The sequence below is a fragment of the Ptychodera flava genome, chromosome 12, assembly GCF_041260155.1.
Source record: "Ptychodera flava strain L36383 chromosome 12, AS_Pfla_20210202, whole genome shotgun sequence".
In the NCBI taxonomy this organism is placed as follows: Eukaryota; Metazoa; Hemichordata; class Enteropneusta; family Ptychoderidae; genus Ptychodera; species Ptychodera flava.
The window spans coordinates 5986709-6013914 of record NC_091939.1 but is presented as its reverse complement, the minus strand read 5'-3'; the positions used below and the strand labels follow the sequence as shown (position 1 = coordinate 6013914).

The following is a 27206-nucleotide window of genomic DNA, read 5'->3' as shown; positions in this document are numbered from 1 at the left end:
ATGGTACATTTCAGGTGAAAGAAGAACATGTCCAAAACTGAACACCAAGCATTTTTACAATTTTTGACAAGCATTTTTACATTTGCAAGGCTCCTGTTAGCAACAGAACATTGTGAGTGAATATTTTGTAGAGCAAATCAATATTTTTATGAAATTTCTCCAATAATATTTGGCACATATGGAATCTGCCTGTACGTAAACAGCTTTTGTAATTCCTGAACTTACCGTCATTTGCATACAAAGTTCACCGAACTTAATTCACCTTGCAGAGCCAAGCCGTGAAAGTGCTCTACTTTTCTGTTCATGAAAGCAAACACAGTGGTGTTGGCATTTATAGTGGCACTGTAAGGGATTCTGTATGCCAAACTGTGTATCACTGCTGTCCTATAAAAATACTTAATTTGACAGCACAAGTGAAGAACAGACCAACTAAAAGACTTTTAATCAATTTGTGTCTGCTGCACAGGTTGTTAATATATAGTAATGAGGATAAATTTCTGTCAGTCACACTTTCATTTTTTTCAATATATCCCGCGAGCAAATCAGTACTTTCATTTCCCTTATTTAATTGCTTTCATCGAAAACGAACTACAGGTCCACTAATAAATTTTATAATAAATGAAAATCTTGATTCTTTAACACAAAAGGTACAGGTCTGTGATTGAATTGCAAATAATATTTTGCTATCAGGCGTCAAGATTTGTTTACAACTCTGTAAGGGTGACAAGTTGCTTGAGAGGAATTAAATCGTATCAGCAGGGCATTGATGTATTAATTAATTCAGTCATGAAATGCAAATTGCAACATTGAGGACTATTGATCAAGTTTTATCACCAAAGCCTAGGGACAGAACAAAAAGAGTTTACTATTTCTTATCATTGTTCTATATCAAACGACATTTTTGTGTATGAAAGCAACTGCAACAACATTAGGAAAACCATTATTTTTCAGTAATGAAAAACACTCAGTACTGTGGCTAAACATCTGAATTCTAAAGCCTTTCAAACTGAAGGAAAACAGATGGTTTTTCCAAAAACTGTTTTCATAAATGAGTTCCACGAAGCAATGCATTTGATGAGTTTCTGTAAACCTAAATGATCAGAATTGATATTGCTTGCTCATCAGAAAACAATGTTGATGTGAACACCTGGTCAGTAAACGTATTTACATTATAATTCTTGAACTCTAATACTATATTATAGCAAATTCCCTAGGATCAAACTGATTTGTGCAAAATTAATTTTAATGTTTTAAACCTGCATATTTAATCATTCATTCAATCTTGCTGCAAGTTTAAGGTTTACTTTTCCTATGTGTGTAGCAATGCATCGATTCACCTGTTGTTGATACAAGATCGTGTACTGCATAAATGTGATAGAACTAATATGATAACACAGAGGGCATAAACACTGTCAAAATGCTATCTTTTCCAAGGATGAAGTATATTATAACTAAGTGGTTGACAGTGTTTAAACAGCATTGTCAAGATATTGATGCTGAAAATAGGTCTTGAGAAATGGGTTGTACCCTTTACAGTTTTCCATATACTTCCAAAATTAGATAGCTCACTGAACTTTGTTTTTATAAACTGCTTTCTGCCTGCGAGTTTAAATATGACAAAATGAAAATTTATCGTAAAACTAATGGCTAGGTTATTGTGTATACACCCATCCACTATCCGATGCATGGATCATCTCAGAGCTTCTCATCAATTTCCTGTTGAGGGCGCTATCTAAAGCTTCACTCAAGCACTAGAGATACAAATGTTTCAAAGCAAGTACCGGTAATATGTACATTTATTAGATTAGTTCATTCCATTTTTAATAAAAATATACATGTTAACATGAGCTGAATCAAACTGTGTGGAAAAAAACCAATAATGTCCTGAGATGTATGTGTGTTTCCATCACCATTTTGAAGTATAGGGCACTGCTGCAGGACACGATGCACTAGGCTGAATAACCATTACTGTCGTATGCAGATAAGAATGGACAGTGAAATTGATCTAAATGTTATCACACTTGTGTAATTGGTTTGTAAAGTTGTTTCAAAATTTACTACAGGATCGGTAACTTTAGTTGAGTTGCGGCAAACAACGGACGGATGATAGTGTTGTTTCACAGTAGGCTTCTGCTGTAATTGTTGATATAAAGCAATAAAGTAGACACTGAATAGTGTCTGTGTGTGTGTAGGGTAAAGATTTCCTGACTTTGTATCCCTGTACATTTCAACAACTTTCTCACTTATTATTTCTGGCATTATGTACACCTCTTTTCCTGTAAATCATGATCTTTTTTGCAAAAGAACTTCTACAATGCAAAGGCAACAAGAGTCTAATAACAACTAGACTCTGACTTGGCTGTGATACAATGTAACTCAAAGCATGCTTATAAGGAATGTGATATGATTCTGTGTACCGGTATGTGAAGTGCACTACTGTCTTCAAAGTGTACACCCTGGTGTGTGTTTATTATGGGTCCATAAAAGCTATTTGATTTTCACCACAGTTATAACAAGTCAGTGCAACTTCTGAGGCAAGTTTTGGAACAACTTTACAAACCAATTACACAAGTGTGGCAACATTTAGATCAATTTCACTGTCCATTCTTATCTGCATACCAGTGTAACAGTGAAGTGACAGAAAAAATATGGTCATGAAAATGAATGAAAAACAAACCAGCAAGGAATTCTAGGAAATCTCATGCAAACATAAAACAAACAAACAGTTAATGTTGTTGGATGAAGGGACTTCCAAGGCAAGACAAGGAAGACACCTCAAATTCAAATGTATTTGTATACATGCGTTGAAATACAAATATTTATTCTGTCGTATATGAATTTGATCAATAATAGAATCACTTTATTAAAATACAATGAGGATTTTCACGGCAATCTTCTTTCTGTTACTGGTAAAATTAAATATAAACAGTAATTTACCATGCATTAGTATCATATTTGATAAATAATGTTTTTTGATCCAAGAAGCTAATTATTCTAATTTATATACCTCTCCACTTGGTTAGTAGTGTAACAAAAGACTGATTTAGAAGACTTCAAGATGGTGTTTTCATTTTGTTCTGTCATATTATTGAAAGAAATTTTGAATACATAGACAGCCATTTAACTATAGAATGACAAACATGCTATTTCACAGAAACCGATTAGCTCAGCTACAAAGTTATAAATCACCACAGAGATGTGTCTTCTGGACATGCATCAACGCATTGTACTGTTTGTGTTGTATTTACCACTGAAAAATCTCTTTTCAACAGTTTTCTTTGTGAACTTATCACTATGAATTCTGGACATACACTATGGATAAACATCACTGGTACACTTTTTATATTGAGCATGTGCTTTTAATATCCTTCAAATATTGATGATTGGTTTGGGTACCAAAGAACAAAATAATGCTGATATTTTCTTAATAATTTTAAAATACTGGACTTCCTCATACGTAACAATCCTCTTCTATCAGCTGGCGATAAAATACAAACTTTTCTTTATACATACAGATGTTCACCACTATGTAGGAGATTATTTTCCAAGGAGGGATGGTGTGAAAGACTGAGGGGCATCTGTTTTCAATGCTAGCTTCCAACCTTGAAGGGAATTTGCATATTATGCATCCCAGTATTTGCTTGACTGTCATAAAAATGTGATGGCAGTAGAGTTCTATTGAGAAACTTGAGCAGAGTGTCCATGAAAACAGCCGGTTTATCAGAGTGCACCCAGTGACCAGCGCCCTCTATGTGTGTCACTGCAGACCTTGGGAATAACCTCCTCATTTCAGGGTAGTGCTTTGAACTGAAAAAGGAAATAGAAAGATGCCATTAGAAGTCCCTTCAAGTTATTTGTAGAAAGCCGACATTTCTTAAGTATAACCTGTTTTTATATATGTATATAGAAAGAGAAAATTCGGCAAAGTTCTCCATGACATGCAATCAGTCTAAAGAGGCATATTTCTGCAAGATTTGGCGGCAAATGTGGTCAAATAATATTGGTTGTGCTTAATGTGAAAGTTAACATAATGTCTGATTTCACGAGATGTTAGCCTGGCTATTGATAATTATGCAAGCATTGTCTTGTTGGTTCATTACATTTGCCTGAAAACTTCAGTTTTCATTATGACCAAATTTTGGAGAGAAAAAGAGTAAGCCTATCCTAACAATCAAACCCACAAAAATTTAATCATTAAATAGCAACCAATAGTCCATCAATATCTTGCAAATAGATTTAGCAACTGAAATATACCATTCACTCAGTCACCAGCTTTCTTGTAAATACGATAGAGTTACTGTTCTATGATTTCAGAAACTTCACACCAAACGATGAAAATGTCTTGAACTTGTCTGTGCTTCAATGATACCTTACTAAAACATACCTAATGTATGGCGACTTTCCACCACCGATAAAAAGTGTTGGTCCATCATAAACTGTCTTGAAATGATCAAATCTATACAGTGACCGCAACTGTTTTTCGACGGCAGTCAAATTAACACGCCAATAATAGTGGCCGTATTTCTCAGTTAGATTGGTGAGAAGGAATTGCCTATCTCGCAGATCCTGGAACAGCAGAACACAGGACAGGTTACTGTGAAAATTCTTCAATCTTTTATAAGTGTGGAAAAAACGACTCATTAATGCAAAGTTTTATTTATGATATTATTAATGAAAGTTATTTTTTTCTACAAACTTTTTATATACCTATTTCCATCGAACAATAGTCAAAAGATCTGATATTATTACTTCACATATTTGGCATTTGTAAACAAACATTTAGTACATAATTGGATGTCATTCTCTTTGCATCACGCCATGGTCTTGACTTGATACTCGACAAACTTCATAAGTGTTGCAGTTAACCAGACTGTTTTGTACTGGCCATAGAGTTTGTACATGGGTATACATACATGTACCACGTTTGACTGTAACTTTTGGGGAAAAAATAAAAACAAACAATGTACGATACATATCAAAAATTGTCGTCCTAACCTCTTGAAAGCAAGAGATGAAACTTGTTTGCTGAACACTTAGAAACAATTTTGATATGGTGATGCATCGACCGTCGTCTATCCACTGTCTGTGAGTAATGTAGATTACAATATATAAATTATCCTCTTTGACATACATTCTGAGGATCAATATTATGGAAAGAAGTTCTGATTGAATAATGAGCAAAATTCACTGACCTTAACCACACCTTGGAGTTGTTCATCAGCATATTTCCTCATAGATGATCTGGGTAGTGAGTTATCAAACTTGACCTTCTTCATGGCCCCAATGTAGGAGGAAAAATCAATGGTGCTTCCTCCGCTGTCAGCTGGTGAAATGTCAACAGCTATCAGCTGATCTACACGTTCAGGCTGCAAAGATTACAAGCAAAAGTTGTATTTGAGTTACTCAGAATTAATTTCCATATTAATTAACATCAATATTGTACAGAATATGTGCTATTTGCATGGCTATTAACTTGTACCGCAACTTTACAGTACTTCTGGCAGAAGAATTAGAAATTGTTCTTACACAACAAAAATAATGAATAAATTATCAGACGTTACAGTAATTGTTCCTTCGAATTTATCTCCAAAATTTTTCACATAAAATGTTTTATAGCAATGCTGGATACTAGACTCACTCACAGCCCCTCAACGGCCATACCTCAGACCTTGAAAGCGCCCTCAGCAGTTTAGCCTCGCTTGCTAGAAAATCTGTTGGGGTTCTTCACCATATGGTTGGAGATAGAGCTGCGTGGCAAATGAGGGGTTGTGAGAGAGTCTATCCTTGAAATCTGCTGTCATTACTCTAATCAGTTGACTATAGCGTCTGTTATTTTTCCATCACCTCAATAACCATCATCCTGCTGTAAACATATATCTTTTTTCATGGTGCAAAACATTTGCTAAATTGGGAGATAGAAACGATGATTGATGGAGAGAGTGATTCAGTATACTGTATGGTCAGTTTGAAACATTGCATAAAGCTTTCCTCCATATGGGTAAATGAATTGATATATATGAGAGAGCTAAATTGTTTTTTACACAACTTTTGTACCAGCTGAATTTTCAGAAAAAAATATTTGACTCGGCAGTTGGGACAGGCTGACAGTATCTTAAAACCAACAAATTTTTCATCAGGCACATGTAAAAATCCTCCTTTGTCCATTTCATTTATCTCCCATCCTCCTAAAGTACAAAACTTTTATCCCTTCAAAAAAAGGGCAAGACGTTCTTACCTGAGTTAAAGCTGTTACCATGGCAATTTTACCTCCCATGCTATGTCCAAGGAGCACTGCCTTATCAATTCGAAGTTTATTCATCATCGCCACCAAATCTGTGCTCATTGCAGCATAGCTCATCACATCACTATGGTTACTGTCTCCATGGTTGCGAACATCAACAAGTATGGTCTAAAAAGAAAAGACAGTTTTCTGTTGGTAGATGATAGAGTGAATAAAGCTATTGTATTCAAAATAATCGTTTTCCCCTCATGTACATTATTGCAATTGTACTTCATATAAAAACAGTTTGCTCTGCCAATTTTGCTTTCCCAGTTCTACACTGTGGAATTTGAAATGGTAAATATCTCAACAAATTGAACCTCTGAACCTGAACTTTGCAAGGAATCTCTGATCCCATCTGGCATTTGCATGTGGGAGATACAACAGAGAGTCAAGGTACAGAGTATAATAATCAAACAGAACACAAGTACAGAAAACATGAAGCTTTTATGGCTCTAAATCAAGGTTGATATGTTTTATTTCATATAATCACTGACATTGCTTGACTGGTATATGTAAGACTTATGTTCAGTATCAAGTGTACCTGACAAATCTCACAATCTCCCTCATATCTTAATTTACGATTGGTACTTTATCCTTTGCTCACCTTCCTATTCGTCTTTCGATTGATGTTTTTCGCTACCGATTGCCAATTGGCTTTTGAACCAAACAAGCCATGGAGGTATATGATCGGTGGGTCGTGTCCATCGTATGTGTGGTGGGACAATTCAACTGGTCTGAAAGAAACAAGACGATATGTATGAAACCAGAAAACATTGGGGTGGTCAAGTTTATTAGCCAAATGTAAATAGGATGGTAAAAGAGTGATATGGTACTGTTGCCAGGTGCTGACATTTTCGCAAAATGTTTTATATTTTGCTTTTACTTTCAAGTAAATAGGAAAAAAGCAAAGAAATGATCCAAAATAATTTATGATTATTCATACAGTATAGTCCTAGGGGAGCCACAAAAGAAATTTGTAGGCCCTTCTAATTTTTCCTATCTCTAGCCTTGATGTGTTTGACATTGTCAACACTGTCAAACAACAATACGGTACATACTAGGGTAACAAGGAATTATGTTCCCACCCCATATTTTGGTTTTTGAATTTTTTTTGAAAGATGAACCTACATTTTTCTGTACAGGGAGGAGATACAACTCTCATGTATGTAAATACAGAGGTTAAAGTCTCATATCTGTATCACAGAGACTTGCCTCAGGCGTGGTCTCTCTATGATGTGAGGGACAACGCCCTTTAGCGACTTTGTTAGTACCTTGCTAAAGTTCGTGTAATTGGACAAGGTCTAAAACCACACATTTATATGGGATGGAACATTAGGATGGTTCTAAGGCCAATCTAGCTCTGCATGGCAGGGCTGTGTGTTACCGGCGTTATACGGCCTCCCGTATAACGCGGTAATACACAGCCCTGCCATGTAGAGCTAAGGCCAATCACACTAAGGCAACAATACAATATAGAGTGAAACAGGAACATCAGATAGAACTCACTTCAATACTGACACAAGGGACCACCAAATACTACACGGATTTGCTTAATTATGGTTCAGTATCTTGCCAAAGGCAAAACTGTTGGCTTGTATGTATTGTTTTAAATCAACAAATATATTTTATTGATTCAGTTAACATTTGCAAATGAGAGCAATGCTGACTAAAAATAATTTACATTCGGGTATTTTCTATGTTATGTCTAAAACTTCAGCTGTTTATCATGATAGTTAGTGTACAGAAGTGCAGCACAAATGCATTACGGTACGTTTCAGATTACAAGTCCACTACAGGCACTCATACCCAAATGAGCATTAACGATTAAACAGAGATGATCATATAGCAGGCAAGTTTGAAACCATGTACACTTAATTTATTTACTATACATTTATTTGGTTTTTTTATACAGCCTGTATGTTACTCTCTTGTCGTCTCAGTGTCTAATTTGTGCATGATACTGGAAAACCAGAGTGAGGCGACAAAAATGACATCAAATCAATTCCAGCAAGTGAATCACCAGGTCAAAGAAACAAACAAAACAACAACAACAAAACACTGACCAAATCAATAATGCAATCTCAAACTACTAGTTAAGTGGTGGTACCAGATATCAGATGTCCGGTCAGACAAGTCACTCATGCTAGTCATAGATACCAGATGGCATGAAATATATGTTCGTGTTATTGCAACACAGTTGCTGCGGCCACAATAAAGTTGGTGCTCCAATAAAGAAAGCGGCAATATTCCAAGATTTGCAAAAGGTAGCAGTCTGATTGCAAATGAAGCTGTGATTTAGTATATCGTATGCTGCTGATGCCCTCGTTCTTCTGAATTGAAGCACACTCCCTCCTCTTTTTGTGGAGGAACTGTTGAGTGATTGTAATTTGGTAGAAAATAATTTAACATCCTCACCCCAAGATAATATGATATCAATGACCTTGACAAAGCGACGGATCCAACATCCGTCAACCATTGTGCAGCCTATTATTTAAAAGCCCGACTTTCCTGTTTGAACCATGATGTATATTCATGGTCACAAACAGGCTTTGTCGAATTGAAAACAGTCACAGTGTTTGATGGAGGTTATCTACACAGGAGAACCATTGATACTTCGCTGTGGTAATTCGGGGTAGTTCCCCGACCCTCTCGAACAACCCATACAAATGCGTGCATGGCCACATGGTTGATGATTTATGTGTCTCCCTCTCGCGTGTACCTGATTGCTTCTTGACAAAATCTGCGAAGTCCTGACAATACTGGAATCGTAATCAATAGCTGTTTGCTACGAACTTGCTTCCAGGCTGTCTGAGAAATGATCGCCTGCATTTTCATTCAAACAATGCGGACGAACGTCGCCCCTTCTGCTAAGCCATCTTGAAACAGCTGACAGACGCCGGTAGTAGTATCGTGTTCACGTGATCGACCGAGGAATCCCGCTCGTTACCTATGCAAACTAGATGCAGATCAAAGTACGTGATGATATCATCACCGCGCATGCTCAAATAGTAGAACCTCCACCCTCCTCGAAAAAATTACATCGGGCAATCGGGACATCAATCGAATTAATTCGTGTTTGGAGCAAATATACGTGAAAACAGTGAAAAGTAACGGACATTAGCGGCTCTGAAATGGCCAAAGAGTACGACCATTTATTTAAGTTACTTATAATCGGCGACAGCGGTAAGTATTTCCATTATTTCAAAATCGTAATTTTAACCGGGTTGTGAGTTTCGAGTGAGAGTTATAGTTATGAGGTTCAAAATTTGATACAGGAAGTGAAATGTGTCTATTGTGACGATAAGTACACATTGGTTGATCGGGGGACTACCCGACCAACTTCACAACCCTAATTGGATAGGCAAGACAGGGATTTTCATCAATGAAAGGGTGCAGGCGTTCAGTTTTAGGCTACCGCGGAAGGGCAGCACACACGATGTGACGACGAGAAAACTGCTTTCGTGGAAAGACACTTTCACCCGGAAGTCGCCTCTCACTCTGTAGATACACATAACAGAGAGCTTTTTATCATGAAGAAATTTGTAACGCTTTACGGGAATGTGGGGGAGGACTGCCTTTATAACTTCATGGCGTCGATTGTATACTTAGGAAAGAAATCCCGTGATGCAAGACATAGTGTATTTGAAATTTTAGGCGTATTACCAGTCATGTTAAATAGCAGCATCTTCATGACAATCAGAGTCCATACTTTATGATATAACATAGATATGAGAATGATACATGATATGATACGACAGAGAATGTAAGGAAATACGATGCTTGCATACAAAAGCAGGATAATCACATTGCACAAGAACTTCCGTGTCAAAGCCTTGAGCATATTTTCATTCGACCTCAGTTTTATCTCCAAAAGACATTCCTAATAACCCAGGTAAACTGTCACTTACAATCTCTACCGTAGACACCAGGCTTACAATATTTTAACATTTTACCATTGACATCTTGGAGCCATAGCAAGTGTAAACCGATTCGATGAAGGTTTTGTTATTTCACACTTTGCCAGATTATGTCGCACTTTGTAAGTGCCAAGCTGTATGTGGGTCACTTCCCTGTCTGTCATTATTCCAAGCACTCACATATAATGTTATTGTAACTGTTTAAACATCTCTGACATGTATTTGTAGTTGAGTTGATGTCTTGTACAGCAGACTTTGGCATATTTGTTTTTGTATCAAGGACTATGGTAGTACTTCACAACGTAATTAAGCACAGGAACTCGGGACATGTATGCAGTTTCATTATAGTTTACAATTTTTCATAAAAAAATAATGTGGTGAAGTAGAGTCTTCGAAACTCTGTCAGCTACTGTCTATTGTCAGGTCTGGAAAGAGAATGAGATTTAACTCCTACCTTTTTACATATTTCCTAAGTGTATTCAGACAATGTTTAAATTGTGTACAGGGGCCATAATGAAGGGGAAGTGAATGCTCTGTTTGACCTGAATTGACCGAAGGTCATCCTGACCATTTCTTCACATCTGAGTGAACTTCTAAAGTGTCTCAGGTATATGTTAAGTGGTGCACATCACAAATTTTAATTTCACAAAATCTTTTGGGTGACTTTGCATCAAGATTTTGGCAGCCACTAGCAAAATATTTCTTAATATACCTTTCATGTATAATGAAGATATATGCAAGTGATACTTCAGAATCTCATGTGATATACACATACTATGAATCAATCAACTTGTTATGAACAAGATATACAAGGACTTTATATATGTAATGGAGGTGTACATGTAAATAGCTACACATCTACACTGGTTTGTCAAGATCAGTGTTATAGAAAAGTAAGGAAATAGAATAAAAACAAATAAACACTCGTGGCCAAATTTAATTAATGCTAACAATACTTCGATCATTGTTTTATGTTCATATTGCTCAAAAAGATTTTTTTGTTAGTTGGCCCTGTAGTATTTGTGAAGTGAAAGACAGCAGAGTGGTCCATGAAGTTTCAGATCATCAAATTATTTCTGTATTGTGACTACAAGCAGAGTAAGAATTGTGCTTTGACAATTGACAAATATGGTATGATAGAGTTGCAATATATAAAATTAGTAAAAAGGTGTCCTCAAGGATTATGTCAAGGTTGCAGGAGGTGACCTTAGTAAAGTCTCCTTACCACAGAGGTCAATATAGGTACTGTTGTATCTAATCAAGGTGTACATATGTCTGCAGAATTGTGAGGTCTATATTGACTGGAGCAATCTGCTCATAGTAAGGACTTTTCATAGTAAACAAACAGAAACCATCCCAAGGGTAATGTTAGGTCGTAATAATGTCTTGGAACTATGACTCCAGTATTCTACAATTTTGCCTAGACGCCCCCACCCCCATCCCCATCCCATCGCTTGGCTTTTGCCAGCTGCAGTTACTGGCTTGGCCATCACTTTCACCCCACAATCTACAAGTATGCATCAGCCTACCACTAATGCAACAGTCTACTGAAGTTTAGTCCTTCAGTTTATTCTGTTTTGATATTTATATGCCCACAGACTTGGAGCCAGTCCAAGTTCTGCCCCTTTCAGCTTGTTTGTAAACATAACATTACATGTGTCCTAAGAGGATTCAGGAATTTTCATAAATCGATAAAGTAACCCCAGTGAATTATTGATGGTGACCTTGCCGCTCATTGTAATAGTAGATGGTCACCTTGTCTCTCATCATAAGCCCCCGTTTACCCTCTTTCTTGTATGTAGCCCCCCTCCCCCCATATTATTAAAAACAACAGGGTCACAACTTGTATCAAATATGGCCGGTGAAAAAGGTGATCACCTCTAAAAACATTACGATTTTATTCAAATAAAAATCTAGAGTGGGTGGGTACTGAACAGAGGGCCCATCAAATCAAATTTGTTACATGGAAGCTGGAAGACCGCTCTGACAGCACTTTCATCAATGTACTTTCACAATACTTAGTTTAACCTTCCAAAGATGAATTGTAACACCTTAGGAGACAATTGATTAAAATAACAAGTTTAATATACTTCATTAAACTCTCAAATTTTGACCAATAGATAGAAATATTATTTTGAGTTCAGTGGCCATATGTTGATCAAATGATAAAAAAAGGATTTCTATACATGCATAACACTGTACCAGTGTCAAAATCCAAGTAATTGGATACTGTGATTGAAAATGCAGCTTGTTACTAGGAATGTCCAATATATTGCTGTATATCAATTATTTGATAACATGACACATTGTAAGCACACTAGATAAATAAAATAAATAAGTTAGGTAGTAGCTGTACACAAAGTGTACTTTATTTTAGTCTTTTTAGGTTTATTGAGAACAGCCTTTACAACTACTGTACTACTGATATCTGGATATGACTACATTTTTTTTTATCAGCAAATTTTAGTGGGGCAGTAGCTATAACTTTTGATAATTTTTTCAGTAGTTGTGTTTTTGATGTCAGTAACACAGTTTCTTGTTCTACCCCCCCAAAGCTTGCTGAGATACACAGAATTCAGTTTGTAAACTCAGCCTGTACATGTGTTAACTGCAGTGCTATTTATGATAAGTGACTTCTGGTCCAGACTAGAAATCACATATAAACAAACAATAATAGTGCCATTTACAGGTATTGACACTATGTCAAAAAATGGTGGATGTTTCGACATGCTGTATTATGGGGAATAAGTTGAATAAGAACTTGTGATTAACAGACAAAACAAAAAGTGTGCCAAAAAATCAAATGTTATAGTTACTTGCCTTTAAAATGACACAACTTTTTACTGGTAAGTCTAGTTGGACATTAAAAAGGGTATTGGTGGATACACTGGTGCATTCTGGGACAAATTGCCATGTGTATAGATATTTAATGCTTCCTTGGTCACAATTGGAAATTTGAGACGAGAGCTAACGCTTCGATAAGCTCTGGTTTCATGTACATGCAGATAAAGATAAGGGATAAAATTTACATTATCGGTGTGATGTACAGACATTCAGCAAAATTCAATTCTGTCAAGGGAGGATTCTATAGGTCTCTTAGACTTATGTCCTTGTCCTAAGGTCCTTGTCAAATTCAACAGCAGAGAGGAGGAATTTTCAGAGATACTTTTGCACTTTTTTTACGAACGACATTAATTACACACATAATGCATGTTTTCTACCATCACAGAGATGAACACATAACATATTGTTTCTACAAAACATAGAGAATTCTGCCCTCTCATTGACAATGTTACCTCAGCAAATCTCACAGGATAACATTAAGGGCATCACGCCATAGTTGTATTTACATTGTCATTGATAGTCTGTGGACTTTCTATTTTTGTTGTGCGTCCTTCAGATGATTGAGTGCCCTTCAGTTTTTGTCCAAGAGTTATTTTCAGATGGAATAAAATTGAATTGTGTTTGAATAAGACTTCCTATATTTTTATTCATGGTCAGACATAGGCTAGTACCTGTAGTGACATCTACTAAGTAAACTTTTATATCATACCAAGATTCTCACCTCAAAGTCAGTAAACTTCTTTAGCATTGAGATCACAGTAGTGAAATATGATGTAATTATGTCAGATTTGAATGGATTAAATGTCCTATCGGCAGAGGGAAAGCAAAATAAAAGTTGAGAAAACACTGTTGAGTAAATTGAAAACTGGGTCATGTCTCTGAATTTGCTCAGCATACTTGCTTTATTCAGGTCAGAGCAGGATGCTTTCATTGCTTATGGGATTTATTGTCGCACAGATCATGCAGATCTACCGATTCAAACCCAAGACTTGCTAACAAATTTATGCGAAAGTGTACCCAGTAGTCGTAAACAGGTAGTCAATCATGAGTCCAATTCGTAGTGCAGGAATTTGCAGTTCTGTAGTGAACAGATGAACATCCATGATCATCACAAACAAACGTGAGAATAATTATGAAGTTTGTAGTTGAAGATGGATCCATTCCAATCCTCAGGACTTCTCAAGGTGATTTCAGTAGTTCCACTCATCATCTCTTGTGACATGGTTCGTTCTTCTACCTGATTTGACCAACCCCCTCAAAAAAAAAAGACAACTAGAATTTTTTCACAACCACCAAGTCATAATGAGTTAAAAGTTTACTAAACAGAAAGAACAAAGTCTGTGATATAATATAGATACTTATCCAGACATCTATGCAGATCTGTGCAGAATGGACTTATTTCTCGTCAATGTCAGATGTTAGAAATTATTCCAGTATATTATATGTGGATGGCTACAGGCACTTGAAGGATGATGACTGGGTCACATCACTTCCCTTACACATGAGACTTACTCACAGTTCACCCTTCCACCCTGCTGGTAGTGAGCTGCACTTAACACCTAGCAGTTTCTGTGAGTCAAAACACTATTACAACACTACTTATGTGTATTGTCTAGCTGAGAATCGTTCTTCCCAGGTAATTCTTTACCTGATTGTAGAAACTGATTCAAGTTTTTGATTTAACAGTAGTTGAGTTGTATTCCATTAGGAAGGGTGACATCATTGTTGTTGTCCTTGCCCAAGGTGAGTGCCTTGAAAACAATGCAACTATTGGAAGAGAATACCATATATAGCACGCCATGGTATATTGTCAGAGTGCTGTCATTCGGTTGAACTCAGTCAATCATAGCTTTTATCTCAGAATATCAGTAAAACCCATTTTGCTTTGATGTACAAAGTCTTAAGTAGCACTGTGCCCCTTCCTTCAACATCCTAATTCTATGCTATTCATACAGTAACAAACTAGTACATGGATACAGATTGTCTCTTTGTTACTGTAAGAAATTCCGTAGTTTTGCCTGGTTTATTTTAGCTGTCCACATACTGTAAGGCAGGGTTGGCTTACTGTTCTGTATTATATTCAGTATTATCTGAATGGAAAATTTTTGCAAGGCACAATGTGAGATTTCATGTGTGTATTTGTTATAATAGATGACAAGTTGTACCCAGACAACTTTAGAAGCTAGATTGGATGTGAACCTAGATTGGATATATATATCCAGTTCTTTGAGTCCCAAAAGTACCAAAGACTCATGTTTACATCAAGGTTCCAGACCCAAACCAGCCGTTGGTGAAGGTGTTCTAAAAGAGTCATGGCTCATAGGAGATGCACGTAGCCATGTAATAAGCGTTTAATGGTGTCCATTGTGAGATAATTGTGTCCTGACAGCATGGCCAATGGTAAATTGACCAGTGTTGTATGATAAAAGTCTGTTATATAGGTCAGGCGAGTAAAGTGCTACACTCTACAGGCTTACAATGTACTGATACCAGAAACCATATGAAACAAGATTCCACTTCAGAAAAGCAGTTAACTCTAACCACTGGTCTCAGAGCATTGTATGGAGTAATCAATACTGACCTTGAAGCTATGGATCTGAGAGTCTGTTCACTCAAATCCAACACAATAGCATCTGTTGTATATCAAGGTCTAGGAATGACTCATTGTGTCTGTTATATCTCTTTTCTACAGACTGAAAATTTGCACATTTGTGGTTAGCATGTATTCAGTTCTTTTTTATCATTTGTTGGTTGTTTGATGGCAGGCAATCCTGATTTCAGAAATAACTTGCCAGGCTTTCAAGAATGGCATTCTAATCATGCACATTGTGCAATGGCTACATAAAACAATAAACCAAGGCTACATGTATGTAAAATTGATATGCGGAGTTCACGTTGACCTTTAACCCAAGCTGTGCAAAGGGGCTTCTCTGTGATATAGTAAACAATTAGGGTTAGTTTCTATACGAAAAATACACAGTCATCACAGCAAACTGTTGCACGGCAAAGTTTGGAGATAGCAACATGTCCTGGGTTCTGCTATAAAATTAGAAAGCTTTTATTAATTCACCACCAAATGTTACGTAAAAATACCAGCACAGACAATATTGAGTGGCACTGATGATAGTGATACTCTCGCCACCTGTAGCGATGTTCCAAATTTTACATTTTACCTTACGTGGATCTAATTTTACACTTTCAAATTTAACCGTCTTCTGCCTCAAATTTGCTTCATAATATGTTTCCCAATAATTGTCTGTAATTCTAGGTTTTCTGGTGTACATGAAATGAGTGCTTTGTAATGGTTTCACAAACTATACACCAGAATATACATATAAATAGCAAAGTATCACCGAGAGCACAGAGGGCAAATGGTTTTGAATTTTAAAAAACCTTAATGAATATCATTGTGAAGGGAAAACTGGATTGAGTAAGGTGATATTAATTTCTATTGCAAGACTTGTTTCAGTGTGTGTGCAATAAGAGACCTTAATAAATATGATCATGAGAGGAAAATGTAAGGAGCCAGGCTAGACAGTATTAATTTCTATTGCCAGACTTGTTTCAGTAAGTGCATATGGTGTATGTTGAAATCAGTCTCTGCATTTGCTCTGATTTTGCCAGCTGATATTGCCAGACGTACTGCAAATTTACAGCTACAGTAACAGACTTTTTAGTTCATAGATTGTTCTGTGAAGTTTTACTGCAAGCCAGTCTTGTTTGTAATTTTGCTTCCTCAATCGAAACAACCGTAACATATTCCAATAAATCAACATGTAGAATGCACATACACAGTACAGTGCTTGATCCCCACCTTTTTAATAACCCTCCTCAGAGTTGAAAACTATATATAGTTTTATAGTTCCTGTACATACTTATTAATAATATGTTTTTGTTTTGCCATTGATAACTACCGTATACAGGTCTAAGTTAATCTATACAAATTGTATCTGTAAACATTTGAGTTACATGTAGTCTTTGCTGGCTCTTCTAAGAAGGAAAGATTGTCCTCCAAAGTGTGAGGGAAAGATAAGCCAATCAAAATCTTTGACGTTGGTAGATGAGCCATGTTGCATGCAGACAGGACCCTAGAGACAATATGGACACTCAGAGCACTACTGTTAGTTATATTTGCACCACATAGCCAGTATGATCGAACTATAAAGATGAACTGTATACTGTATGCATTTATATGTACTTGTAGTCTAATATGTTACAGGTGAGTTCCATCGCAGACAGTTTCTCTACTGTCTATGGTTCCATGACCGTTTATGGTCACTTGTTTGAACTTCAAAATTCGCACTCCAATTCTGGCATTGTAGGCTCTCAAATATGGAAAAAATACACAATATGGATTGTTTTATATCAATCATAAGCTGCAGCTTAGCTATATCATTTTTCAGGATTTAAAAAAAATCGTCAAAAGTTACATTGCATTTCAACAATTGATTATCACGTATCCCAGCTGATTTATGCATATTTGTCAAATTTATCAATTAGAAATTCTATGCAAGGTAGAGTAATAATTGTGCATATTTGATGAGATATTACCACACAGGCATAACAAAAAACTTTCTCAGGGCTGACTTTTCCCACCATATGCTGTGATATTAAATGATTTGAACCTTGATGATACAGTGATATTGGAATTTCCTATGCAGATGTTGTAAGCTTTTAAAACTAACTTTTTTCAAAAAGATGACATCCCAGGTGTGCACATATAATCTGTAGAATTTACTGCAGTATTTCAATGCTTGTTCTCATTCAAGTTCATGGGCATTGTTGGGGTACATGAGTACTGTATATGACATCGGTCTAAGTCTGCGAGCACTGAGTGAGATATCTCAAACTTCGTGTCTTGTAATTGTCATAATCACAGATGAATAAATTTAGGGAAGATTATCGAATCCAGGTATTAAAATAATGTCAAAACCAATGTCACAATGCATTATCAATTGTAGTTGCCATACTTCCATATGAATGCATTATTTACTACAATCACATTTATGTGGAGATTTCATTGATATTTCTCTATCATGTGATTACATTTAAGTAAGATCATAAAAGATCTTCAGTTAATATTTCATGTAAATATTGTTTTTCTCTCCAATGGTGTGAATATCTTCGCCAGTTATTCTATATTTAATGATTTTCTGTCAGCAGCTTGCCTAAAGTAACAATTTATAACCCTTTCCTGCCAAGTCGGTGAAAATCCGCTTGAAATTCGGTGTAGCTAGAATCTGAGCAGCCACGGCCGTTATCCTGCCAAGGCGGTGGAAATCGGGCTACTTTTTGGTACCCCCTTTCCTGCCTAGTCGACGGAACTACGTGTAGCAAACCCTTGCTCGCGCTAGGGGTCGTTCGAGGACAGGTTTTGGGCGAGGAACGGCGTTTGCTCTCGAAATGGGTTCACAGAGAGTCCAACGACAGGGAAAGGTGCGGAAGCTACCCAGCCAGTCCCCCACCCCGGTGGGGGACTGGTTTTTTTTTGGGGGACGAGTAGCGTACTTGGCAGGTTAGCACGTTGACGTATTCTAGTGGAGTTTGGGGTAACTTGGCTCTGAGGCACTACATAGATTGCGGCCGAAATTGACCGTCTCGGCAACGCTAATCTGTAAGGCAACCGCCTAAGACCGCCTCAGCTGGCGGTGCAATTTTTTGCCAATGGTGCGAGACGAAAATCACGGACTTGGTCCTGATTGACGGGAAGTGCGGACGGATTTGACGGACTCGGCTTTCTGTAAGGCAACCGCCTAAGACCGCCTCAGCTGGCGGTGCAATTTTTTGCCAATGGTGCGAGACGAAAATCACGGACTTGGTCCTGATTGACGGGAAGTGTGGACGGATTTGACGGACTCGGCTTGATTAGTCCCTGACATGGAACTGATCCGAACGGACTTGAGCGACATTTGTGAAGGGTAACCACCGCTTTTAACCGACTTGTTACCTTCTCGAAAAGACTACCCACTCAGATGTCGGACGTTGTCGGCTGCACTTGGCTCTAGACGTTCAAGCCGTGCAACGAAAACACACCGCCTCAGCCTTGCCATTCAGGAACATGGCCTCAAAATTTGATACCATTGTTCACCGACTTGGCGGCTGCGGTTAGGTGCGTGAACCGTTGTTCACCGACTTGTTACGCCTATGTTGTCCCTGTGAAGTTCGGCTAACGGCCGAGTCTAACGGGAGTTGGCAGACCTGTGTTTGGTTTATACCGTAGTATGACCGACTCAGGTAGAGGTACCTGTCGGTATATTCCGAGTTTTACGCACTCGGGCGTCAATGACGGGTCGTCATCACCGCTGATGACGTAGACGTGCTGGCCACGTTATTTGAAGGAGCCATGTTTGCCCAACGGACGAGGCCGAGACAGCCGTTGACAATTTTGGCATCCTTCATCTTTGACCGCCTTAGTTGGGTAAGCCGCTCGGCAGGCGACGGTTATGACCTAAACAAGCCGCTGAAGCACTGTTCGTTGCCGTACAAGAACGAGACGGCCAGTCCATTACTGCTTAATGGGCGATCTGTCGGGTTGGCTTGTCACCGACTTGGATGACAATACGCCCTGCGCAGGCGTACTTAGAAGGGACATGAGGTTAAAGATACGGGTTTCCCACCCGTACTAAACATGGGCTTGGGCCAACGTCCTTGGGTGGCAGGTGCGCATGCCACGTACCCAGCTGGACGGAATGTCAAGTTGAGATGCTAATGACATTGACTATGTTATGCTAAGTGCTCGAGGGATTTGCATCCCAAATGAGTATTATTAGCATATCAAATGGTGCGGACAGGCAATTTACATGACGGGTAGGAATGTCAGCGCCGGTTGGTGGACTGATTGCCGTAGGTCCATTATAATAACAGGTGGATGCATATATTAACATCCCTGCGTCCAATCATGTCCAGGGCTTTGTTTCCCTGTGGCTTTAAAAGGGAGGGACCTGCTAGTCTGTCGACACTGTTCCAGACATGAGCTTGACGGACCGCAAAAGTTTTCTGAAGGCGAGCAGACGACTGAAGCTCAAAGATGCAGAGTCTCCGGGCGGTAGTGGTAGCGATCGTTGTGATGTCCCTAGTAAACGTTCTAAGATGTCGGGCAAGAAACGCTCCCGTAAGGCGAAGCTATCTCCGGCTGAAAAACCCAGTGGTAAGCGTAAACGTAAGACGATCGTTCTGCCGATGAGGATGATGACGGGTCACCGGTTGCCAGTGGTTCTCACCCGGCTGCTCCGGGAGAGACTACTTCACCTGCAGAGACTACATCTGCTCTTGTGGGAGATACTTCACCTGCACAGACTACGTCTGCTGCTGCTAGTGAGACAGTGAGTAACGAGACGGCTGATGCCATTGGTTCTCCCCCGGCTGCTCCGGGAGAGACACCACCTGTTGCGTACTATGAGCCCTCATCCTGCGTCAGGAGAGGTTCCTGTGCCCAGTGCGAAAGAGCTTGAGTCCTCGTCATCAGCAGAGGCTGCCAGCCCGCTCCTGCCATAGTTTCGTGTGCTGCGATGTCCCCGCCGAAAAAGATAGTGCGGAGGGTTCGTTATCAGGATAGCCCACCTGATTTTGAGCCAGATATGATCCTTGATGCCGCTACGGGCGAGTTCAGGCCCAGACGCCCAGACGACGGTGATATCACCGCTGAGTCTGACTCGGAGGTTGACGAGGATGCGGCAGAGGACGATGACTTTTATGACAGGCAGTATGTAGGTGAGGCAAGCTCTGACGACGATGATGACGTTGCTGCTGTGTTGGCGGAGGACGACACCCCTCCTGTCTGGCGTATGTCGGAGACTACCGATGCTAATATATTTGAGGAGACCGATTTTGACCATGAGAGAGGACCGACTTTCACCTTGCCCAGCCACTCCCGTGAGCTCGATTACTTTTTTAAGTTTATTCCAGCTACACTGATCAGATTGGCCAAGGAGGAGACTAATAAATACGCCAAATTCCACCAGCGATATATCGCTAGGAAAATAGATAAATACTGGCGTAACGCTGACTACCAAGAGGTGCAGGCGTTCATTGGCGTCTTAGTCTGTATGGGTGTCGACCGTAAATCATCAGTGGAGGATTATTGGTCAAGCGATCCCTTTCTGAGAAACCAGGGTATTTCTACTGTGATTACCCGCAGTCGCTTTCAGCAGCTTATGCGATACTTTCATCTGGCAGACCCAGAGAACGATCCACGTCGTGATCCTGATGAGGCACGCCGCCGACGTCGGTGTCAGGAGGATCCCCTGTATAAAATCAATCCATGGATGGAGCCCATAGTTGACCGGTGCGTAAATAATTATAAGATGGGTAGAGAGATCTCCATCGACGAGGGCATGGTGCGATTTAAGGGCCGTTCTAAATTTAAGCAGAGATTACCGCATAAGCCTGATCGAGACGGTTTCAAGATATGGCAGCTGTGCGACTCCACCACTGCATACATCGCTAACTTTGCACCGTACCTAGGTGTGAAATTTCGGGATCGGACTGATGGGAGACGGCAGGAGCGAGGTGTGGTGAAAAGAATTACGATGGAGCTGGTCCAGCCATTCTGTGGATATAATCACAGCCTATTCTGTGATAGCCTGTTTAGCACGGTCGTTACTGCTAGAGAGCTGATGGAGACCGGGATCTACATGGTCGGGAGTTTTAACCGCCGTAATCGTCGCACCATGCCCCCTCAATAATTCCGCCGGGTAAGAGGAAGCGCCTTCCTCTGTCTGTTGGGATATGAAAGCCACGACCAGAACGGACTCTCGTCTTAACATCACTGCTTATCAGGATAGTAACGCTCAGGTGCTGATCTTGAATACGGTCTATCCACCCTTGGAGTGCGTGCCAGTGGGGGAGGGAGACGAGCGGCGACAAGTGCCTCTGTCGCTGTATAATTATCGCCGGTACATGGGAGGCGTCGACCGAGCCAACCAGAAGCGCAAGTACTTTCACACTGGGCGCAAGAACCACAGATGGTGGACATATCTGGCATGTTACCTGATTGATGTTGCCCTGGTAAATGCATATATATGCTTCAAGCATGTACACCCTGATAGTAAGCTGACCATAAGATGTTTCATCTGCGTGTCGGGAAACAACTCATTGGCGGTTATTGTGGGCGATCGCAGCCCAGTGTGAGAGAGGTCGAGGCCACGTTTCTCTTGCCTCGTACATCAATCCACAAAATCAGCCGATGCACGTTGTCAGCCGTTTGGAGGGGCGGCAGAAATGCTGTAAAGTATGCAGCAGAGAGGGTAAGACCACTGCGAGCGGACGACTGTCTGAGACGTCCAAAGGATGTAGTCTGTGCGGGGTTCATCTTCACGAGGGCGAGTGTTTTGCGGCTTTTCATCATCGCATGATGCTACGAGGTAAGAGGAGCATTGGCGTGCAGACCTCTACTCACACAGCCCCGACGACACCCATCAGCAAGAGAACCCGACGTAAATAACGGACAGGGGACAGCTTCGCCTAACAGTGGCTTGACTGTATTCTGAACACGGACCATGATCACATTTTGAGCACGGTTGTGCCGTTTGTTTGTGCTTTACGATCCCGCTGATTGTAAATTGAAACACGGATTATTTTGTACAATCCCCCGATTGTAATCTTTGTAACACGGACCATGCACTCGGACGTCGAGACAGACTCTGAGATTTATTATTCGGCATAATGTAAATTATTCCCGAATAAAATACTATCTATGGATCGCATATTTTCGTTTGTTTTGTTTAGACGGATTATTTTGTACAATTCCCCCTATTATAATTTTTGAAACACGGATCTGCCACCCCGATTGTAATTTTTGAAACACGGACCATGCACTCGGACGTCGAGACAGACTCCGAGATTTATTGTTCGGCATAATGTAAATTATTCCCGAATAAAATACTATCTATGGATCGCATATTTTCGTTTGTTTTGTTTTTACCCCCACTTTCGTTTTTGGCAGATCCGTAAGGACGCTATAGTAATGGATGAACGTGCGTTGTATCACGTGGGAGGGGCACAGCCCAACGGAGGCTGTGCTCGTGCGACGTAGACGTTGTACCAACCATCTGTCGTTGGGGTTAGTGCATAGGGTAGTGCATAGAGCAGTTGCACTGTCCAAGCTAAGGTGGTACAAAACTGCACCTTAGTAACAACTGCACAACTAACCTGTTAGGAAACGGTAACACTAACGAGCTAAGTGTTCACTGAACTGGCCAAACTACGTACACGCCTTCCTTCAATGGCGGAACTATGTCGTTGACACTACGTCAAAGCAGACTGCACTGTGCGACTCTTCCAAGTCGTTCAAAGTACGTGGCCAAGTGACACAACCCAGGGGAAACAGGACAGGTTTGAGGGTGCTCCCGCACCCATAGCACTAACCCCTGGGTCTTCTACTAACCCACGAGAGAGGTGACGTTTCCCCGGTGTGGCCGTGCGTGCCGGCGAACGAGCTTTACTTCCGCGAAAGTAAGCTAGAAAAGGGCATAAAAGTGCACGTCCCCCGGGCAAACAACGCCCGTGACCTCGTCATTTTCTGGACACAACCTCATCAGCGGTTGCCCCTCTATACGGGCATGCAAAAATTTTGAAGTCTAACACGTATATGGTCGGTAATCGTACCCCGAAAATGCGGTATTTTCCCGCCAAATGCCTGGCAGGAAAGCGTGCAGGAGAGCCTATCTTCTGTAGACACGGAAAAGGGGGCCGGTTTTGACCGACTTGGCAGGATAATGGACAGGGGCGCTCGGCAGGAAAAGGGATAATTTTGTGGTGCCAGAGTTCAAAAGAGGAAATTTTTCAGAAACAGTTTTGAGTAGTCGATCAGTAGAGGCAGAAACTGAAAGAGACAAGACTACTAGTTACATCAACATGTATATGGCACTCTTTAATAAATTTATGTACCACTTGTTAGACAGTCTTTCATGTGTGTAGACTGTTGTCCTTTCTGAAGTTCACTCTTTTATGCACTCAGATGTATTAAATTTTGTGAATGTAAATTCCTGTAGTGGGCTATATCACAGCTATGGGATTACACCATTATCAATGTAGTGTTCAGCCATTGCTGTTTACACCATGCTTACTCCACTCACACAGCGAAAACATGGTTGATCATCCCTGACATTTACTCCTATACACCCACAGATCTGATGCAAGGCTAGCGGTATAACTGAATAATTTGAGGACAGTGTGTGTTGATGTTTGGTACGATGACTCAGCTACATGAATGGCAAAGTGATCACGGCATGATTCACTTCATTGTAGTGGTACAGGGTCATTCCACAAACTGGGTTTATTTCCCTCTCTGATGCATGTACATGTATTGATTCACCCAAACGCCTTGTCATTGTCGAGGCCCTCATTCCCAGAGCAAATACAACTCTGTACAGTCACTAATAAATTTACAATACATGTACCAATGAGAAACGAAACTGAAGTCCAGTGGCTGGATAGGTTCTGAGAGTGGCAGGCCGTGTCAATAACCTTTGAAAGATAAATGTCATATCATGTAATTCTATGATGCAATTACATCATATTGGAAATGTGGATCCATACTCTATTCATTCTGATAAGATTGACATTTTAGAGACATATTGATAACATGTTAATTATTTCAGATGCTGTACCGTATGTTGACACATTTGCAACTTGAATTGGGCATTTTAGGCAACTCTCCATATATGTACATATATTCTGAAATAAATACAACTTTCTTGATTTTGTCAATTTTAGACAAAATGGAAATGTTGCTGTATTGTGGCATACACAAATAAGGTGTTTTACACAATAAAATGTCGAACAAAATCTAATAACAGTTACGAACAATTAACAATTTTTTTTGTCTTTACAGGTGTTGGCAAAAGTAGTCTTTTACTGCGGTTTGCAGACAACACATTTACAGGTATGTTTTTTCAAACTTTAAATAAAAAACTTAAATCTACTAGTATTATGAAGGTTACTCAGTCATATTACAGAGTGGAAGGGTCACGAAGGTGACTTGATTTCATTCAAAGATTTCCCTTTCAACATGTCCAATATGTTATTAAGATCATGTCATGCCAGGGAAGTTTGCGTAAACACTGACCTATGGTTGAGAGTTCAGTTCAGGTCTGAGACAGTTTATCACAATGAAAGTAATTGGAGATTTTTTTTTTGCTTTATTTTGAAACTTCTGTTGATACTGTTTCAATCTGGTGAGGAAATGATGGCCATTGACCAGTTTATGACAGCCATTTGGAATTTCAAAATCTAATTTTAGTTTCCATCTTTATGAGTTTTTATAACCAAGATATGTCTTTCAGTACCGACTATAAAAGAGCACTTGTTTATGACTAAAAGTAATCATAAATTATCAAAGTTTTCCTTCGTAGATATGTGCATACTGATATGCTGCATGGGGTTAGTGTAACCATTGGGTAGTTTATATTTGCAGACCTGTATATAGGGAGAATGAGGTCGTTTGGCAATTGTAGACGGACTGTCCTGTGTGCTTCCTATTCCATGGAATTACACTTAGTATATACCGGTTGAGTAGGTTGCCAATCCGCCGGTTTCAGCAAAAAGAAATCTGGTGAATCCGTTCCACAAACTATGAATTTGCAGACCTCTGGCTTGTCAATAGTCGTGTGAAACATTGAAAACATTCCATGGTGTCAAACCTTACTCCAAGGATACATGTGACCATATTAATTTGACAGGACAAAATGAAGAATCCTTAGAAACAGATTTGCAGAACTAATATGTATAGAAATGAGAATTTGAGTATCTTTTTATGGTTGATGTGACACATATTTGTAATTTCTGTGTTGCAAATAGGAAGTGGACTTTGGATTGGCCAATAGAAAACAATGTCCTGGATAGGGTTACTCATATTACTGCTATTACGAAAAGTCACACCCATAAATAACCTTGGTATCAAAATGTCTGACGTTAAAGATCCTATTGTGGAACATTTGACACTTATAAGCTCCACGGAAGTTAAAAGTTATACTCATAGATCTTTTTTCAATGACTTAAAGTTTACACTGCACAAAAATATGTGAATTCTAAAAGATTTGCTGTGGTGTTTTCAGTTTCATAATATCCTAAAGTTTATAATCTAAAAATAGTTTGTGCAGATTGTACTCTGCACTTTTGGTCCTTCCATGTTCCAATTTACATGATGGGGTGTGACATTTATTCATCTGACAGACCTTCCGGCATAAAGTTGAATTCCCGGATCTGACCTCTAGATGGTCTGCCAAGTACAATGCACTGTAGATATATGGATAAAATTTCCTGATCTGGGTTTATGCTAATTACATAATATCATATTCCCCATTCATTTTGTACAGACAGAGCGAGCCTTCAGTTGGAATGTGTCAATGAATTCTGAGTTGGTGTCTCCAATTTTATAAGGTGCAAACATATCAAGTTTGCAAAAGCTCTCCTAATTTTTCCTAAATTTTTCTCTTTCATAAAAAAGAAAGAAAAATGCTAATCGTTCATATCAACAATTGTTTGTTTGTTTGCACAACTTAAATTTGTATAAGTTATGATGAATTTGCATATTCAGCAAACTCTTGATAATAAAGAAACTATCTGTAAAACAGAGGTATCATTGAACTGTGACCTTGGGTACAACACTTGCAAACAGGATCATGGTAGGGTTGAGACCCAGGTGTATGACCAGGGTAGCGAACTCAGGATTGTGGGATATTGAGTTGGGAGTTCCAGAGTTGATGTTGTGCCCTTGTACAAGGTACTTGGTCACTGCTTCACCCTTCCCCAGGAGAAAAGATTGCCATCATAACATGTAATTAGGCTCCTGCCTGTGGGATGATTGATTCAATGAAAAATTCTAGACCAATTATTTGATAATTACTATATTATTATTAACGACAAACTGTATACATGAGAGCATGAAGATGTGTTAGACTATTGGCAGTTACTTGTTTTTTTCTTCATTCAACCTGTTCACCCCCAATGCTGTATAAAAAGTTCCGCAATCTCCATTGAAAACATTTCGGTTTTGGCCAAACCATGATGGCGAAAGGTGTAAAATATTGAGTTGCAAAGTGTGTCAGTGATTTGGTTGCATGTAAGTGACTTGGGCAAGGAGTCTGGTATCAGTATCAGTTGTTACTGAAACACAGTATCATGGAAATGGACATAACTTGTGGATATGTTCCTATGTAAAG

At 39.3% G+C, this 27206-nt stretch overlaps 2 protein-coding genes across 3 annotated transcripts in view; one reads left to right on the top strand and one right to left on the bottom strand.

Annotated features, from left to right (window-relative positions):
* Window positions 1-3402: 3402 nt before the first annotated feature.
* On the bottom strand, window positions 3403-9174 carry LOC139144796 (sn-1-specific diacylglycerol lipase ABHD11-like). The gene is made up of 6 exons (XM_070715570.1): window positions 9003-9174; window positions 6888-7017; window positions 6236-6409; window positions 5193-5366; window positions 4385-4566; window positions 3403-3807 (listed from the first exon to the last, which is right to left on the bottom strand). Exons 1-6 carry the CDS (start codon window positions 9116-9118, stop codon window positions 3591-3593), a joined length of 993 nt encoding a protein of 330 aa, XP_070571671.1. The 5' UTR covers window positions 9119-9174; the 3' UTR covers window positions 3403-3590.
* A 42-nt stretch (window positions 9175-9216) lies between these two features.
* LOC139144797 (ras-related protein Rab-35-like) overlaps window positions 9217-27206 on the top strand; it is a 29797-nt gene continuing 11807 nt past the window's right edge. The window contains exons 1-2 of one of the 2 annotated variants that reach the window (XM_070715571.1): window positions 9217-9466; window positions 24878-24928. In XM_070715571.1, the coding sequence (XP_070571672.1) occupies window positions 9415-9466; window positions 24878-24928 (103 nt within the window). In that variant the 5' untranslated portion in view covers window positions 9217-9414. The remainder of the gene's footprint in view (window positions 9467-24877; window positions 24929-27206) is intronic. The other variant, XM_070715572.1, reaches the window with a different exon arrangement.